The sequence below is a fragment of the Vicia villosa genome, unplaced genomic scaffold, assembly GCF_029867415.1.
Source record: "Vicia villosa cultivar HV-30 ecotype Madison, WI unplaced genomic scaffold, Vvil1.0 ctg.000493F_1_1, whole genome shotgun sequence".
Taxonomy (NCBI): Eukaryota; Viridiplantae; Streptophyta; class Magnoliopsida; order Fabales; family Fabaceae; genus Vicia; species Vicia villosa.
The window spans coordinates 385,586-403,564 of record NW_026705238.1 but is presented as its reverse complement, the minus strand read 5'-3'; the positions used below and the strand labels follow the sequence as shown (position 1 = coordinate 403,564).

Here is a 17,979-nt window from a genome sequence, read left to right as displayed (position 1 = left end):
GGTATTAGCACCCCTCGCGCCCATCGTACTCGATGGTATCCACCTATGTTTGTTTCTATCTAAAGGGTGTGTACTATGTCTATGTCTATATATGCGAATGAATGCAAAATGTAGGGAAAATAAGAATTGTACTCGCACGGGCCCTACCCCGCTGCCTACGTATCCTTTTCAGGAATCAGAGTTACCGTAGCTCGGCTCACGATTTTCTGTTTGTTTTTGTGTTTTTTAGTTGGGCGGAGTTAACGCTCGCGCTCTTGCATAAGGGATCGCCTAGGATGCAATGGAGCGGAGATAACGGTGCCCTTAGGAAAAAGAAAAAGAAATGATTGGTTTGTGTCTTTTAAGGGTAATTCCATGATGACGAGAACCTACTACAAGGCTTCGCATCACTTCCTTACTTTGTTTTAAATCTGACCATTTATTAGGTTTTTTGAAGTGTTTTTGATTGGTGTTTTTTATGGGGATTTTAACTTTGTGACTTAGATCATACCAAAAAGAGTTTTGTTTTGCATATTTAGAGAACGCACATCGAGGCCTACGCCACAATCGTTTCTCTAAATAACGGTTAAGAAATACATCGAGGCTTCACATCTCAATCATTTCTTCTCCGCTAAGTAAAGGAAATACAAAAAGGAGTTCTTTTGTGAATATTTAGAGAATGCACATCGAGGCCTACGCCACAATCGTTTCTCTAAATAACGGTTAAGAAATACATCGAGGCTTCACACCTCAATCATTTCTTCTCCGCTAAGTAGGAAAGAACATACATCGAGGCCTACGCCTCAATCATTTCCTTCCTACCATGAAATATAGCAACGGTATGATCTTCATCGGTTTTTATTAAGTATTTTAAAAGTCGAAAAGAAAAAGAATGAAATAGGGAACTAATCCTAGATTCTAATCTAAGTTGTCTATACAAGTCTAAATCCTAATGTTAACATGGGATGAATCCTAAAAGAAGCATACAAGTGGTATTAACAAGGTAGGCCAAAAATAAGGCCAAAATCTAAGCAACAAAGTCACACAACAATTATACAAAAACTAGCATGGAAATGGTTACAAAAACAATTCAAGCATTAGTACAAAGTGAAATTAAAAAACTACTACTTTTTATGACTTTTTTATGAAGGAGAATTCAATCAATTAAATGTCAAAGCTAACCTAAAAGTCTACTATTTTTATGAGTTTTTTTTAATGTATTTTTTATTATCTAAAATCCTTAACAAAGAAATTGTGATCTAAATCTAAAAAAACTAAGGAGAAAATTGATTTTATTGTTTTTTTTATTATCTAAAAAGAAAGTCTAAAACTTCGCCAAAAAACCTAAATTCTAAGAAAAATTGAAGTGAAACAGGGGGTTAAAGTTGAACTATGGGTGTGCAGTCAGTAATGGTGAGCACTGGGCCCAATCAATAGCCTAACAGGTTTTTTTATTGTTACAGGTTTTTTTATCCAAACAACATGTATGGTGCGCTGGGCCCTTGAGGGGTGCATCAGAAATTCGTGCTTGGCCCATGGTTAGTGTATTCATTTCAGATTTTTGTACATCAAGATTTTGTAATAATAATAAAAAATAAAAGAAATAATTTAATTAATTAACAAGAAGAAAGGGATTAGGGTTCAATTAATTGTGACCTTTGGGATTTCTTCGTGAAACTTCTTCTTCTTTCTCACGAGCGTACGACGTCGTTCTCAACTCCGGCAAGCTTTTCCTTCCTCCCTTATGAACTCACGGCGGCCGGTGAGTATCAAGCCTCCTTCCCCAACGAACTTGCACTCGGTTCTCCTCTCGTTTTATCTCCACCGTGGACGAAGACGAAACGGCTTCCTCTCATCCGTCTCGATCCGGAATCCCCATCGGTCCGATCTTGAACTCTCTCGCTCTCTCTTCTGTGCGACTGAATTCAGAGAGTATTGAAGGATGAAGATTGGAGCGGAGATTGCAGTGACGGTGTTGTTCTTGAGGATTGTTGAAGAAGGGTAAGGTTGATGATGAAAATTGCTGCGAAGAATCTCTCAGATTGTGCAGGTTCGTTTTTCTGTTAATCCTTCTTCTCTGATTTTCTATTCGATGTCAGCTCCCTTTGTTGTTTATTCATTTTTTCTTCTGCAAATTTCAAAGGTGATGATGAGATGTTGAGTTGAAGAATGGTGAAGGTTTAGAATGAAGATTGTGAAAGATGGAATAGAGATCGTAGAAGGTGATGGCTATGGCCGAAGGGTGGAAACCAGGGTGAAGAAGATGATGGTTGAAGATTGAAGATGGGAGGATGGAGAGGGAAGGGTGAAGATGATGATGTTGTGTGAGGAAAATGAATTGAGAGCTTGAAGATTGATGAATGTGGAAAAGATGGAGGAGAAGCTTGAGAGTGAGATTGAGGTTAGTTCTCCTCTTCTGATTTTTCTGTTTTGAGTTAGTTCCCAAAACTGTTATGTGTTTGGAAGTTTCTGTTATAGGCAGTTAGGAAAGTTTGTTATGAAATTGGTTAAAGTTTGTTAGTAACAGTTAGGAAGTTGGTTAGAGACACTAGGTTTTTCTGTTTGGAAATTCTGTTACAGTCAGTTATGTTAGTTACATTTCAGTTGTAACTCTGTTATCACTCTGTTAGAGGTCTGTTAGGAGAGGTTAAAAAAATCTGTTAGAAGTTAGTTTTGACTTAAAGGTAGGAAAGTGAAGGTTAGAAGGTAATTGTTGGTTAAGTCTGTTTGTGAAAGTTAGTGGGAATTGGTTTAGTTGGGTGTATTTATGTGGCTGAAATTTGTATTGAAATGGTTAGCTCTGTTTCTTGAACCTTTATGTTGTTTTTATTTCTAAATTTTTTGTTGAGCTGACAAGTCCTCGGGAGCTACTAACTCATGGCATTTGAATTTAACCGCCGGCTGAATCATTGTTGATGTTACTTCTGGTGTTATGTTGCTGATTTGAATGTTTGGAATTGAACTGTTTTGTGTTATCGAATACAGGGTAGGAATGAGATTGGACCATGGCTTGAATACGAGACTGGCTGTAGGCAGAGCTTGAACACATTGATAAGTCCGAGTCCGAATTTGATTGTATGTATGGCTGAACTGGTCTTTTATATGCAGGGTTGTTTTGTTTATTTTTCTGGATGATGAATAACGGTAGCAGGGACTGATTTTGTGTAGGTTCTGATTCAATGAATGGGCTGATGTAAACGACATTACGATGCGTGTCTTGAACTGTATGGAACTGTTTAAGTTTCCTGACGCCGAATTTGATTGTAGGTGGTATGGAACCGTTTTTTGATGATTTTCTTGAATCCGTTTTGTGCAGGATTGTGAATTGTTGAACTGAATTGTGAGCAAATGTGCAAAGCTGATACGTGTGTGTATGCTGCAGGGGTGACCTCAAACAACTGCATGATGGAGCAAAGTATGGCTGCAACAGTAAGGCATTAAAATAGAAGATCATGGGAAAACTTGGTTGGAGATCTTTTAGGATATATTTTAGGAAGTCCAAAGTCTTGGTTGGCATCACCATAAATTTTGTATTGTAATCTTTATACCATTCTTTCCACCTTGCACTTGTAATTTGTAATGAATTTAGATTTTTTGTAATGGATATGTATAATGGATTGGACATGGTTTGTAAGTGGTAGTGAATTGTACTCTGAAAATTTGGACTTGAATTTGAGTGAATGTTATTTGAAAGATGTCTTGTAACATAGTGAATCATGACTCTTGTAATGGCTTTCTCCCTTGAAATTTGAGTGTCATGTCCATATACTCTTTCATTTTGAATTTTCAATTATCTCCTCCACTTTTTGTGATTTGAATTTAAAACCTTTCTTTCATATGTTTTACTCACATTTCAAAACCTCTTCAATTTGCTACTTGAGTAAAAATCCAAGATAATCCATTATGTTTTTTTTTCTGTTCATAAAGTCAACCCTCCATGATTGACTTTGACCAAAAGTCAATATTTCATCAAATGTCTTCCAAAATTCAAAGTGGCCCAATACAATCCCCAAATGAACGAGTCCACACTCTTTTAACGAAGTCTCTGACGAATAGCTTGTATTCCAAATAACCAGATGAACCATATTTTGAACTGGAGAATAAACCAGATGAAACCCTAACAATAAGATGACCATAGGTACAACCATGAAAATTCGCCAGTTGACACAAGCACAGTGAAACGACCTCGATCCACGATTAGTTGAAAATCTCAATAGAAACAAAGCCTGCACAAAGTATGAACTTCAAGCCATGTGAAACCTCAGCTCTATCTACAACCTCGATCCCTTGCCAAGCTTATTGATTAATGATGCATGGTATGTTAATGACCTAACGGGAGGTATGTACATGCGACTATGAAATGCATAAGCCTAAGCCAGATAAAATTAAAAGGGTAGGACAAATTTGGGGTATGACAAAGACATCAGAAGATGGTCGAAGCAGAATCAGAACATGGGTCTATGGAAGCATCAGAAGAACATGAGATCAGAAGCACTGAAGATCAGAAGATGGTATCACGCTCAGAAGCACTTCAAGGTCAGAAGATCAGAAGATGCTTTGCACCAAGCTGTTTGACTCTGATGATATTCAAACGTCGTATTCACAAACATCAGATCAGAAGGAAGTACACGTGGCAGACTACGCTGACTGACAAAAGGAACGTTAAAGCTACTAAAGGCTACGTCAGTAGACACAGCGTGAACAAGGCTCGAGGTAGTTGACAAAAGCGTATAACATTAAATGCAAAGCTGTACGGAACACGCAAAGCATTAAATGCATTCAACGGTCATCTTCTCAACGCCTATAAATATGAAGTTCTGATGAGAAGCAAGGTTAACGATTCTGCACCAAAACAACTCATATCAAACTTGCTGAAACGCTGTTCAAATCAAAACTCAGAATCTTCATCTTCATCAAAGCTCACTACATTGCTGTTGTAATATCTTAGTGAGATTAAGCTTAAATTGTAAGAGAAATATCACAGTTGTGATTATCGCTTTTAAGAAGCATTTGTAAACTCTTGAATAGATTACATTAAGTTGTAAGGAACTAGAGTGATCAGTTGATCAGTATACTCTAGGAAGTCTTGGCAGTTGGCTGAGCAGGAAGTCTTGGCAGTTAGCTGAGCAGGAAGTCTTGGCAGTTGGCTGAGCAGAAAGTCTTAGGAGTGAACTAAGCCTAGAGTGATCGTGTTGATCAGTAGACTCTAGAAAAGTCTTAGGAGTGAACTAAGCAGTTGTTCCTGGAGTGATCAGGTTGTGATCAGAAGACTCTGGAAGACTTAGTTGCGGCTAAGTGGAAAACCATTGTAATCCGTGCGATTAGTGGATTAAATCCTCAGTTGAGGTAAATCATCTCTGCGGGGGTGGACTGGAGTAGCTTCGTTAACAGCGAACCAGGATAAAAATAATTGTGCATTTTATTTTTATCGCTCAAGATTTTAAGTCACACTTATTCAATCCCCCCCTTTCTAAGTGTTTTTCTATCCTTCACGTACAATTACTATAGAACCGAAATTCGTCAGACAAATAGAGATGCTATGGAGTGGATTGAAAATATCCCCAGGGAGAAGTGGGCAAGGGCGTTTGATAGAGGGCAACGATGGGGACACATGACGACTAACCTTGCAGAAGCAATGAACTCTGTGCTAAAGGCTACCAGAAATCTTCCAATAGCGTCTTTGTTTTCGGCCACATATTTTCGGATGGGAGCATTATTTGGTCAACGCGGACATGAATGGACAAAGAGGTTGACATCAGGCCAAACTTTTACAGACAAGTGTATCAAGGGGATGACTGAAGAAGTCAACAAAGCAAGCAGTCATAATGTTTACCAGTTTGACCGGGAGAGGTTCTATTTTATGGTGGCCGAAAGAATAAACCGCAACGATGGTCGTACAACTGGTACTTACGGTGTTGATTTGCGAAAGCGAACATGTGATTGTGGAAAATTTCAAGCGTTCCATTTGCCTTGCTCACATGTGATTGCAGCATGTGAAAGTATACGCCAAGACTACACCATTCACATACCCGACATGTTCAAGATACAACATGTTTTTAAAGTCTACCAACAAAGCTTCCAGATCCTCCCACATCAAGACAATTGGCCTCAATATAGAGGGCCTACTCTTTGTCATGATGAAACTATGCGTAGGAAAAAAAGAGGCCGCCCTAACAGTACTCGGATTCGAACCGAAATGGACGACGTGGAAAAGGAAAAGAGAATGTGTGGGATATGCCGTGAAGTAGGCCATATCCGAAGTAAATGTCCAAATGTATCAGGCCCGTCCAATAGGCCTCCTTAATGTTTACTTCAACTAGCTTTATTTAATGTTTACTTCAACTAGCTTTATTTAATGTTTACTAAAACTAGCTTTATGAATGTAATATAATGTTTTTTTAATTGAGTTTGCAACCATCAATGACTAAAACAACATTTCACATTAAACATAACTAAAACAACGTTTCACATTACTAATACAACATTCAATGACATCGAAATAAATACCGCCACAAATAAAACAACCACACATGAAACACTTAAAACGACATCACAGGAAACAAATAAAACATATTCTAAGAGATTACAACCATCAACACAATATCGTGTGGTCCTAGCATCATCATAAGGACACCAGCGTCATTTTTCACGGCTCTCCATGAACGAGTTACTACTCCATTTGGGTCTTTCTCTGTGACCTGCCTTTCAATTTTCCTTATCTTTTCACCCTCGAGAATGTTATCGTCTAACCATCCGATCAAGTGCCTCTGTAGATGCTCGAAAGTTTGAGTGTTCCATAGTTTGATCTTCAACGGAGGCTTTGTTGCTGAAAAAAATAATGTTGCATCTCTCTTCATAGGTGGAAACGTTGGAAGGGGTTCCTCAGCCATCTGCAATAGTAACACTATACCTTCAATTGTAACTGATGTGATTGGAAATGTGGTTGTACAGTCTTATTTATAGGCAAACAAATAATAATAAAATATATGCCCTCGTCCATCTATTGGCCGAACCCACACATGTTCGTCCATCTATTGGCCGAACCCATTTATTATATTTTAATTATTATTTATTATATTTTAATTATTATTTATTATATTTTCATTATTATTTATTATATTTTAATTATTATTTATCATATTTTAATTATTATTTATAATAATAAATCAATTGGCATTATAAATTAATTTTAATTATATTATAATATTTTTTATTATATTTAATTGGCATTATAAATTAATTTTAATTATATTATAATATTTTTTATTATATTTAATTGGCATTATAAATTAATTTTAATTATATTATAATATTTTTTATTATTATTAATTATATTAAAATAAAAAAACAATTTTTTATAATTAATTTCTACACTTATATCAATTTAAAAAAAAAATTAAAAAAAAATCAAAAAAAAAAAGGGTGTAGTTGGCGTCCGGCCCACCCCTGGCCGGACCCAAACTACGAGGAATTTTGCTTCAGCCGTCCGTCCCACCCCTGGCCGGACCATAAGAGAAAGTGTGGCACATTGGTAATTTTATTTCACTTAGTGGCATTATGGTATATTTATTCCATTTTTGTGGCATAGAGGTAAAAAAATCACTCTGTGAACTATATTGGAAGAGCAGGCATCGTGACCCATCATCCTATGGAGAAGCATGCATTTTAGCAAAGATATCAAATCTTCGATATTGACAGAAACTGTGGCAGCAAAGATAGAGACACATCCCGTTCCCACTGTATTTATTAATTTGTTTGCTTGTTGCAACTTGAATCTGGACTATATATGCGGTGGAAACTGCATTCAGTTTTAAAATCCAAAAAAATAAAACATTATTAAGATATGACAATTAAAATTAAATATATATTTTCATTTTTATTTATACTGGAGTAGTTTATATCTGCCCTTTTCAATTTTCATCAAACTATTAAACTATTATTATTGGAGAAGACTCTAGCAGCATCTTAAAATATGTGGCTCGAATATAACTCATCCATATAAAAATTTGTTTGTAAGATAAAAATTATCTCTAGTTATACAGATGTTTAATTTATGACTTATTTTTTATATTTGTTTGCATTTTTGAGTTTATAGTTTATAAGTTCATATATATTTTTTTTAGAAAGCAAGAAGAATTGAAATAACAAAAGAACCAGTAACAAGAATATAAAGGCATATAAGTTCAAAAGAAGAAAATTACACAGCAATTGAAATCTAGCTTAAGTAAAATAATAGGTTATTACTAAACTCATAAAAGTTACAATCGAGTTGAGTAATTTTCTCGATATACGACTACCTCCAAATAAGCGATTTACAACCCCAAACCACATCCCTCGCATTCCAAATAGAATTGTTAAAAATAATATCATTTCTACACAACCAAAGACTCCAAACGGTAGCCAACCAAACGATTCTCTCCTTTCCTTTTTTAATTTTCTTGAAACAACAAAAGGAACTCCAAAACCAAAAATTCTCTTTAAAATCAAATTTGATGTGAAAAATCAAACCTATCCACTCGACCATCTTCTTCCATACGATAACGGCGTTCTGACAAGACAAAAAGGAATGGGACAAAGATTCACCTAACTCATTACAAAAAACACAAGCAAGGTTCAAAGAAGGATTAAGAATACCTCTACTAAAAAACGAGTCTCTAGTTGATAAAACACCTCCGACCAAACGCTTTCACTTTAAGAGGAGCTTCCACCTTCCAAATAGCAAATAAAGCCGAGTCGTAGTGATTAATCGGACCTAATGAAATGAACTGATTACACAAGGCTTTATAGCATGAAGCCACAGAAAAAATCCCATCATCCGTATGGTGCCAGGACACTGAATCCTGCTTCACGGCAGAAAAACCAGTTGCGGACAGCAGCTCTAACAGACTGACTACAACATCAGCACAGCTAGGGGAAGACGGAACGAGAATTCCAAAGTCACCCCATTGCTAAAGACCATCTTTCCAACCTCCTATCCCACCAATAGAAGCATCCTGCAAAAGAGATAAAGAATACAACTCCGAAAAAAGCTCCTTAATAATTCCTTTATCCAACCAAAGAACATGCCAAAAGGAAATGGAATGACCAAGGCCAACATGAAACTTGAAATTCTTTGCAATAAAATCATCTGAAAGTTTTTTACCCAACGATGAGATATCCGACCACCAAAACGAACACAACCTATTAATAACCTTATTCTTGACACCAAAAGTTTCCCTTAACTTCATATCCACATACCTCGCCTTCAACTCTGAAATCACAAAGAGTTAGAGGCTCCTAAAATTCTCCAATTCCACTTCAAAAGAAGAGCATTGTTGAAATCTTCCAAACTCCTAAAATCGAGACCACCCTTCTCAACCGGGAGACACATATCTTTCCAACTAACCCAATGCACTTTCTTTTTCTCCTCTGAACCTCCCCACAAGAAATTATTTTGCATTTTATTTCATTCCACTATTATCTTCTTAGGAGCTTTATAAAAAGAAAGAGTAAAGATCACCAAACTACTCAAAATCGATTTTAAAAATGTAATCCTCCTTCCAAAGCTAAGCCATCTCCCTTTCTAGGAGTTCAATCTCCTTCTAAAATTTTCCAAAACAGGTCTCCAAGATGAGATTCTTCTAGGATTAGAGCCAATAAACTCATCACAAACTTATAGTTTACTTTATTAGTTTATAACTTATTTTCTAGATGCTATTTCAAATAGGTTTTAGCTTATAGCTTATCATTTTTACCCTCGTTATTTTAACTAAAATTCACTTTTACTATTTATAATTTATATTAATTTAAAATAAAATAATTATATATATTAAATATCTTTTATGTCATTTTAATTTATTAGCTATTTGAACCGCTAATTTTACCAAACACTTTAATTAATTTATCAGCTATAAGTCATCAGTCATCAGCTACAAACTATAAGCTACCAGTCATTAACCATAAATTATTAGCTATCAACTAGTTTATCAGTCAACCATTCTCTGCCCCGCCCCACCTTATGCCGGCTAAAAAAAGCGGGCCGAAATAGTCCGCCAAGTGAAAATAGGCATACAAATTTAGCCCGCTCCGCCAAAGTGGCGGGTTGACGGACGACGGGCTTGCCCATCTATTTTAATATTTTTTTAATAGATTAATATACTTTTTTTTACCTTTCAATTAAATTTTTGACTTATTTTTTAGAACAATATTTTATAAAGCATCTTTTAAAAAAAAAATATTCGAAAAAGTATTGCATATGTTCAAAAATAAATGTATAAAATAAAATCGTCAATAATTGAAATTACTAAAATTAATTAAAAAATAACGGGTTTAAGGCGGAACAGGCTAAATGAATAGGCGGAGCGGGCTTTGGCGGACCACAGATTTTAGAGGGGTGAGCTTTACCAGGCGGGCTGGGTTTTGATGGGCGACGGATCCAAAATCCCAACCCAAACGCCATTTTCTAGCGGCTACGCTGTTTACGGTGGAAATTCGTAAACAAGCGATAGTCCTCTAGAATGATTATTATTCCGGTTGCTCGCAGGATCGAATAGATTGACCCTAGGATATAGTCTAAGCTTCGAGATTTTGATATTGTACTGTGTTCATTCTTTGTTTTGTTTGTGGCTTATTTGTAAGTAAAAAGGAAATGTGTTTAAAAGATACGAAGTAAAGTACAGAAATATTAAAGGTTATGACTCGAAAAGGTAAAGAAATGTAAAAAGGAGTCTTAATGAAGATAAATATAAACTGGTAAAAGACTTCGTAATTCGATTGAAAATAAATGGTAATTCATACATACATTTCTCAGCACTCGTTTCTCAATACACTTTGATGTTTTGAGTATGATTTAGTTTAATATAGATTTGAACATACTAAAATCTAACGCTAAGATTCTAATTTATACTAATTCGACCATAACGGCCTTTTCCTCACGGAATGCCACGTTATTAGTTAGCATGCTCTTCGAACTCTGAGGCTTTCACGCGTCCTGTTTGGATAAGATAAATCATTTGAATTTGAATCTTCTTTTATTCAATGCGCCAAACTCAACCAACGTGGCCGTCGAAGCTCTTTCCTAAAAAGTTCCAAAATATTCTAAGTCTTTATCTTCGTCTTCGAGGATATAAACTCTGATGGTATTTCGACAAGATAAAATTACTTCAAACAAATGATATTTCGAATAGCCTTTATAAGCTGAATTGTATGTCTCTTGTTCGAAATATCTTTTCTTGAATTGTCTTCATTTTGACCGTTAAAATTCCGAACTAACAAATTGCCACAATAAATGTCTAATTTGAAATTCTTGCAGAAATGGATAGGGATGGCAACGGGTCGGGTGCGGGTTTCACACTACCCAAACCCACACCCGAACACAAATCCAAAAGTTGTTCGAGTGATAAAATAACACTCACGCCCACACCTGTTGGGTTCGGGTTTTTTCACCCAAACTCGAACCTGCAACAAAATACATAAAATATATTTTTCCTACAACTTTCCATAATATATAATATATATATATATATATATATATATAATATATATATATATAATATAATTTATATTTTATATATATATACATAAAAGCGGGTGTGATTTTGGGTTTCGGGTGCAGGTTTCATACTACCCAAACCCGCACCCGAACCCAAACCCAGTCAACTCGGATTTTCATCCGTTGACTCAGGTTCGGGTGCGGGTGGACCCCATGGGTTTGGGTCTGCTTGCCATCCCTAGAAACGGGCATTTCTTGCAAACTTTTAATTTTAACGTATGGACCTTTTAATGTCCTTGTACTCATGACGTCATAGTCATGATTTGTCATAGTAAGGTCGTAAGTTGTGCAACCACCTGCACCACCTATCACGTCTTCACACGTGCCCCACTATCTTTTTGTCATTTAATTTTGCAGAAGCACAATCAGTGATCCTTCCCTCTATAAGTAGTAAAACCGACTCACTTGAAACACTTTCTCCAAATTTCTGCAACTCTCAGTCATCAAACTCTCCCTACTTTCTTCTCCAAACAAACCGAAAACTTCAGTTACTCTACAAAATCTTTCAACAATGGCTTCAAGTGATTCAAAAGCTCAAAAGCAACAACAAATGGAAGAAGTTTCTCAGCTTATCTTGAAGATTTCTCAGCCATAATTGGTAGGGAATCAAGAGTTTATACCAGAGCCCCCTCTTCTTGAGGAAAAAAGAAAAATCTATGCTTCTCAAGTACTCGTCCCCTTCACCATTTCTGGAGAAACTCACGCGCTTATGGGTCCAATTTCTGACCCTAACGTAGATGTTAATATTTTTTTTGTGTATTTTCCTACGTATCATAGAACTAGGCCTCTAGCTAGTAAGAAAACACTAGATGATAAGGGAAAACTTGTAATTGCTAGAACTCCTAAAACCTAGAAAAATCAAGCGAAGTCTTTGACTGAAGCTTCAATTACACATGAAACTCTGAATTTATAATATATGACTAACACTCTTAAAGCATTCCGATCTATACCCTTAGCGAAGGACCTTGAGTCTTATTATGCTTGGTCGGAAAAGGTTTACAAGATAGTCTCAATTCTGGAAAGAATTAGGGATTTATGACCTTATTCAACTGTCGAAAACTTGACTAGAGTATAGCCAACATATGGTAGTAACCTCTTTGTACTTCTGGGATGCTTGCCACAATACTTTCCATCTCCCATGCGGAATGGTAACCCTTACTCCCTCCGATATTGCCGCCATTACTAGACTTCGTCCAACAGGGGAAGAATTCGACCCTAACTACATGGATAAAGACACCATAAAATTTGGCGAAGGCAAAGCCACCTATACTTCGTATATCGCCAAACACCATAACAATGTCAATGATGAAGTTTCAGACGAAGAGCATATTGCTTTTATAGCTCTTTGGCCGTCGAGGAGCATCTTTTTCTCGAGGTCTCTTCAAGTAGAAAAGAGGTATCTTGCCATGGCCAACTAACTAAACTCTAGACAAAAGCTTACTTTAAGCTAAATTATTCTTGTCTACCTCTACGAATCTCTGGGTGAATCAGTAGATCTCCTTACAACATACGAAGCAAGAAGTAGTTTACTCTTCGCATGCCCTTTTTGGTTACTTCAATTGTGGTTAAACGCCACATTCGAATCTTCATTGCCCAAGAAAAACCATGTTTACGAGGAAGATGAGGCTATCAAGAACAGATCCGTTGAAGGGATGAGGTTAACGCTCTTAACGCCTCAGGACGAAGGAGGGAGTTTGCCAGAATCTTTCACCTCATTCATGATGATGTTCGCGAAGCAGTATAACTTCACTCCATTAATGGCTCCATTTGCTGATAGAACTCGAGCAGCGATGAGGCATATGATACCACCACATCCTACCATAGCAACTAACCAATATACACCCCAACATCACACCACCAAAGCACCTAAACATACATCACCAAAGCACCCAACCAACACATGCCTACCAAACACCAAGACAAACATTGCTTCGTTTCCAAAACGAATCATTGTCCTAATTTAATCAACCAGTCCGCCCGCCCGTAACCCCACCAGCACGACCAAACTACAATGACATGGGCACCAAACTCGATTACGACAACACTTCCCAATATAGCTAGCAAGATATGCTCGATTTGATGGATAACACTAATATCTCAAGGACCTCGCACCAAGTACCTCAAGTGAATCCTAGGAGGCATCAAACAGCTCGGGGGAATTGTGGGAAGTCTCGACGATAAAGGGTAGCATCGGGGTGTTGAACCAGTGGTATTATTATTAAGCGGGTCGTTAAAATATGTTTACAAAATTTCACCACATGTAATTCTATTTAAATAAAATAATATTAGTATTTAGTTTTTTATTTCCCAATTTAGTTATTTTTAATTAATTGTAAATTTAATTTAAAAAAAAGTCAATACACATAGGCGCCTCCTCTTTGGGGTACAACATATGCCCCTGGTCCATTGGCACCTTGGTGGTGCATATGCTTGTGCCCCAGACACCTATATGCTTTTTTTAGTGCATGCGCCATTGCAATTGGCGCCTCCTCTTTGTTTCAATTTTTTGTTTGAAACATGAGTATTTTGGTTAATTGTGTGGTATTTTAATTGAAAAACATGGTTATTTTTAAAAGAAATCTCATGATCCATTCAATCACAAATACCAGTCAAGTAATTCATCATAATTAGTGTTTAATAACAATTGACCATAATATAATTTATTTATAATTAATAATGTCAATTCACATTTGACTAATTAAATAATCTAACAATTATAATTTTTTAAACCAAATTCCTAGTCAGAACACGATAAATGATAAATAAAGTAACAACAGTTATAAAATTACATTAATCTTAGTCAAAACATGAACCACCATATGTTTTTGAAACTATGATTGAATTGTAACATTGTGAGCAAAAAAGCACTAACTCCCAACACTAAGGCAATATACCATCAATTCAAAATATGTAGATGACAATATATATAATAGCATATCAATTATAATAGCACTCAAATAACACTATTATGAAGAACCTTTTTGATTAACTTATGGAAATTATTGTATGAAGATCCCCCTAAATCAGTAGTTTCTGCAACTTTCTTCTTCCACTTTAAGCTCCTTTGTCTAATTTCTCTTCCATTTTCTCCTTCTATCATTTCTATCACAAGTTTTGTCACCTCTTCCCTTTTCACGTCATGGTTAATTTCTGTCCCTATTTTCCAAGTGTTGCATAAATACCTACAATTTGTTGGTTGCTCCCCAAAGGAAGGCCAACAAATAGTAGGCACGCCATACGAAATAGTCTCAAGTGTTGAATTCCAACCACAATGAGTTAGGAACCCTCCAATTGATGGGTGACCAAGCACTTGATCTTGAAGGCACCAATTAGTTATGTGGCCTCTATCTTTAATCTCTTCTAGAACCTCTTGTGGCAAAGTGGCGGTTTCACCCATTACTATATCTTGCCTCATTATCCATAAAAATGGTAACTTACTATTTGCTATTCCCCAAGCAAACTCTTTTAAGTGAAGATCAGTCATCACCGTTATACTTCCAAAATTAATGTATAGTACTGAGTTAGGTTCCCATTTATGCAACCATTTAAGGCAATCTAAGTCACTTTTCCAAAAACTTGACCCACTTGCTTTAAAACCATTTTCATTATGAGGAAAATGCTTATCAAGCATATGAATTGGTCCAATGCTATATATATTTGGGTTTTTGGCCCTAAGGGCTTGAAGAGAATCTTCTTCCAATTCTTCGTATGTGTTAATGATGATTGTTGATGACCTCAAACAATTTTGTGCTTCAGAACTCAAGGAATCAAACATAATATCATTTAAATTAGTGACTCTCATGAAGCTGGGAAGATCTTTTAACCTGATATCTTTCATTCCTGATATCCAATCTAAGCTTCTTTCCAAGGTGCCATCCCCAATAAAATTTTCATCTAAAAGTTTGACAAAAGTAAATTACTCAAGTTTCACCATGTGAATATTGAAAGAGTGTCATTTGTTAGTAGTTCTATATTTCTTTCAGGAAAAATTACACTTACCTCCCACCTCACATAAGATATATTAAAATGATACTAACACCCGGAGGCAGATCCACCCCTAAGTGAGGGGTTCATTTGCACTCCTTAGAATCTAAACTTTTACACCTACAATGCCAAATGTCAAATGCCACCTTTTCTAAAGCTTGAACCCCCTGGAATTTATACTTTGCACCATGCCTTTGTGATAAAGTATATACCCATTGTTTGCTTTTTATAGACTACAAAACTTGCGATGTACTCCCTCCGTTTCTTTTTAAATATTATTTTAATAAAAAGTTTTTCAACCATGATAGTAGATTGTTAGAGTTACTTTTTCTATTATACCCTTATTTATTTTTTTTCTTTCTAAATAAATTCAATCATACACTAATTGAAAAATGTGAGGTGGAATTATTTAGAAAATAAGAGTATAATTGACAAATTATAACATTAAATTATAAAACGACAATTAAATAGGAACACAAAAATTCTTCTAAAACGACACTTAAAAAGAACGGAGAAAGCATGTTATTTTTAGTTTAAACTTTTTTATTACATTTATTATTATTACTAAAATTAGAATTAGAATTAAAACTATTACTATTACTGAAATTAGAAATTAAATTAAAACGACTAATGTATTGACTAAAAATAACTAATTAGTTACTAACATAATAATTGTTGTTCTAACTTCTATACGAGAAATATTATATACTTACATAACGCTAACAATAAATTATATACTTTATTTTCTGTTTTTTTTTTAAAAATTTAAATGATATTTTATCCTTATTTGATGGATATCAAAACAATTTATCGAACAAAACAATACATTCTCTATCAATTTGATTTGATAAAAATGGTTCAAGTTCATAAAAAAATTACAAAAATTATATTTTATTAGTTATTTTTAAAACAACATAGTAAACTAAACTTAATTCTTTACATCCTAGCACAAATTAAATATAGATAAGATTTTCCTACTATAGTTTGACCGACACTAAAAATTTATGTTGGTGTATATATTTTAAATTTTGTATTTTTTTGGATAAATAAAATTTGTATTTTATATATAAAAAGAAGAAGAAATTATCACATTCATTAAAGACCATACAAATAAAAATGTCAATAAAATTAATAAATTTTAACGAGTACTTTTGTGTGTCTAGTCAATAAAAGACAAGTAGTATGAACAAATTCTAGAAATTTAATTATTGAGGGACTGACCACATTAGAGACAAATTTACTAGAAAACAAATTCTAGAAATTTAATTATTGAGGGACTGACCACATTAGAGACAAATTTACTAGAATCTAAAATGAATTGTGAAGTTGGCTAATGACACAACTTTATATTTTAAAATAAATTTTAAAATAAATATTTTAATTTTTTTAAATTAATGTTAAATAAAAATACTCAATTCTTATATATTTTTATAATTAACTAATTTATTGTGAATTCTAATAAAAATTAAAATTAAAACTTTTTTCCTCATATTATTAAGTAGCTTATTTACACAAATTTTAAAAATATTTAATACTTGATGAAATAACTTAAATATATATTTTTTTATAAGCAAAGATTAAAAATATTAAGAAAACCAACTTAGAGAAGAGATAAAAATTTAATTTACCTTTGAATGGAAGAATTCCTCTTTTTACAAGTTCATCATATTGCAAATATCCAAGAAGGCCACAAGCAGAAGCTGTCCAAAACTGTAGCTCTTGAATGCCTAATTCTTTTGCTACTCGTCCAGCAAACCCTAAAGTGCCATCAGCAATTATGCAAGTAACTGGATATGGTGATGAAGTGTTGAGCTTAATCACAAGTTCTTTGAATGGACCATAACATTTTTTCCTAATTGAGTCACGCAATTTTGGAATATCTTGTGTTGCATCCTTATCTGATTCTGGTAAACCATCCGGTATGGTCTCAAATTGAAAATCTGGGAGACCTTCCACAAACTCTTCTCCCAGAGATTTTATCAAACGTTTGTGGTTGAACTCAGTGTTGACAAAGGTTATGTGGAAACCATTGCAGCGGAAGAGTTTGGCTAACTGCATTGAGGGACTCACATGACCCTGTGCTGGAAATGGTACAAATAGAGCATGAGGCTTTTGGGTATGAGTAGGAGTAGAATCCATTTAAGTTTTTGATATTTTTGAAGTTTAGATATCAATTATTTTAGCATTATAGCTAGTATGAGATCGAAAGACATGAACAATGGCGTTAGTTTAGCCCTCCCTTTCTTTTCTTGTCTATATAATAAATGAATTGGATAAGTAAAGGAATTGGATGGATCTGGTATAGCTCCATGTGCTTATGTTATTTTATAAATAAATAATTAAATAAAACTTTATTTTTTTTTAATAAGCAATTGGATTAAATGAGTACGTACCTCTAGTGGAAGAAATATTTTTAGTTGTTTGTGTCATACTTTGTGGTTTCGAAATGTCACATTGCATCTAAGAAGTTTATAAGTGATTTTTAT

The 17,979-nt window shown here is 34.8% G+C and overlaps 1 protein-coding gene across 1 annotated transcript; it reads right to left on the bottom strand.

Moving 5' to 3' along the window:
* Window positions 1-14,247: 14,247 nt before the first annotated feature.
* LOC131628924 (linamarin synthase 1-like) lies at window positions 14,248-17,770 on the bottom strand. Its single transcript, XM_058899732.1, has 2 exons — window positions 17,122-17,770; window positions 14,248-15,403 (listed from the first exon to the last, which is right to left on the bottom strand). Exons 1-2 carry the CDS (start codon window positions 17,630-17,632, stop codon window positions 14,463-14,465), a joined length of 1,452 nt encoding a protein of 483 aa, XP_058755715.1. The 5' UTR covers window positions 17,633-17,770; the 3' UTR covers window positions 14,248-14,462.
* Between the last annotated feature and the right edge of the window lie 209 nt (window positions 17,771-17,979).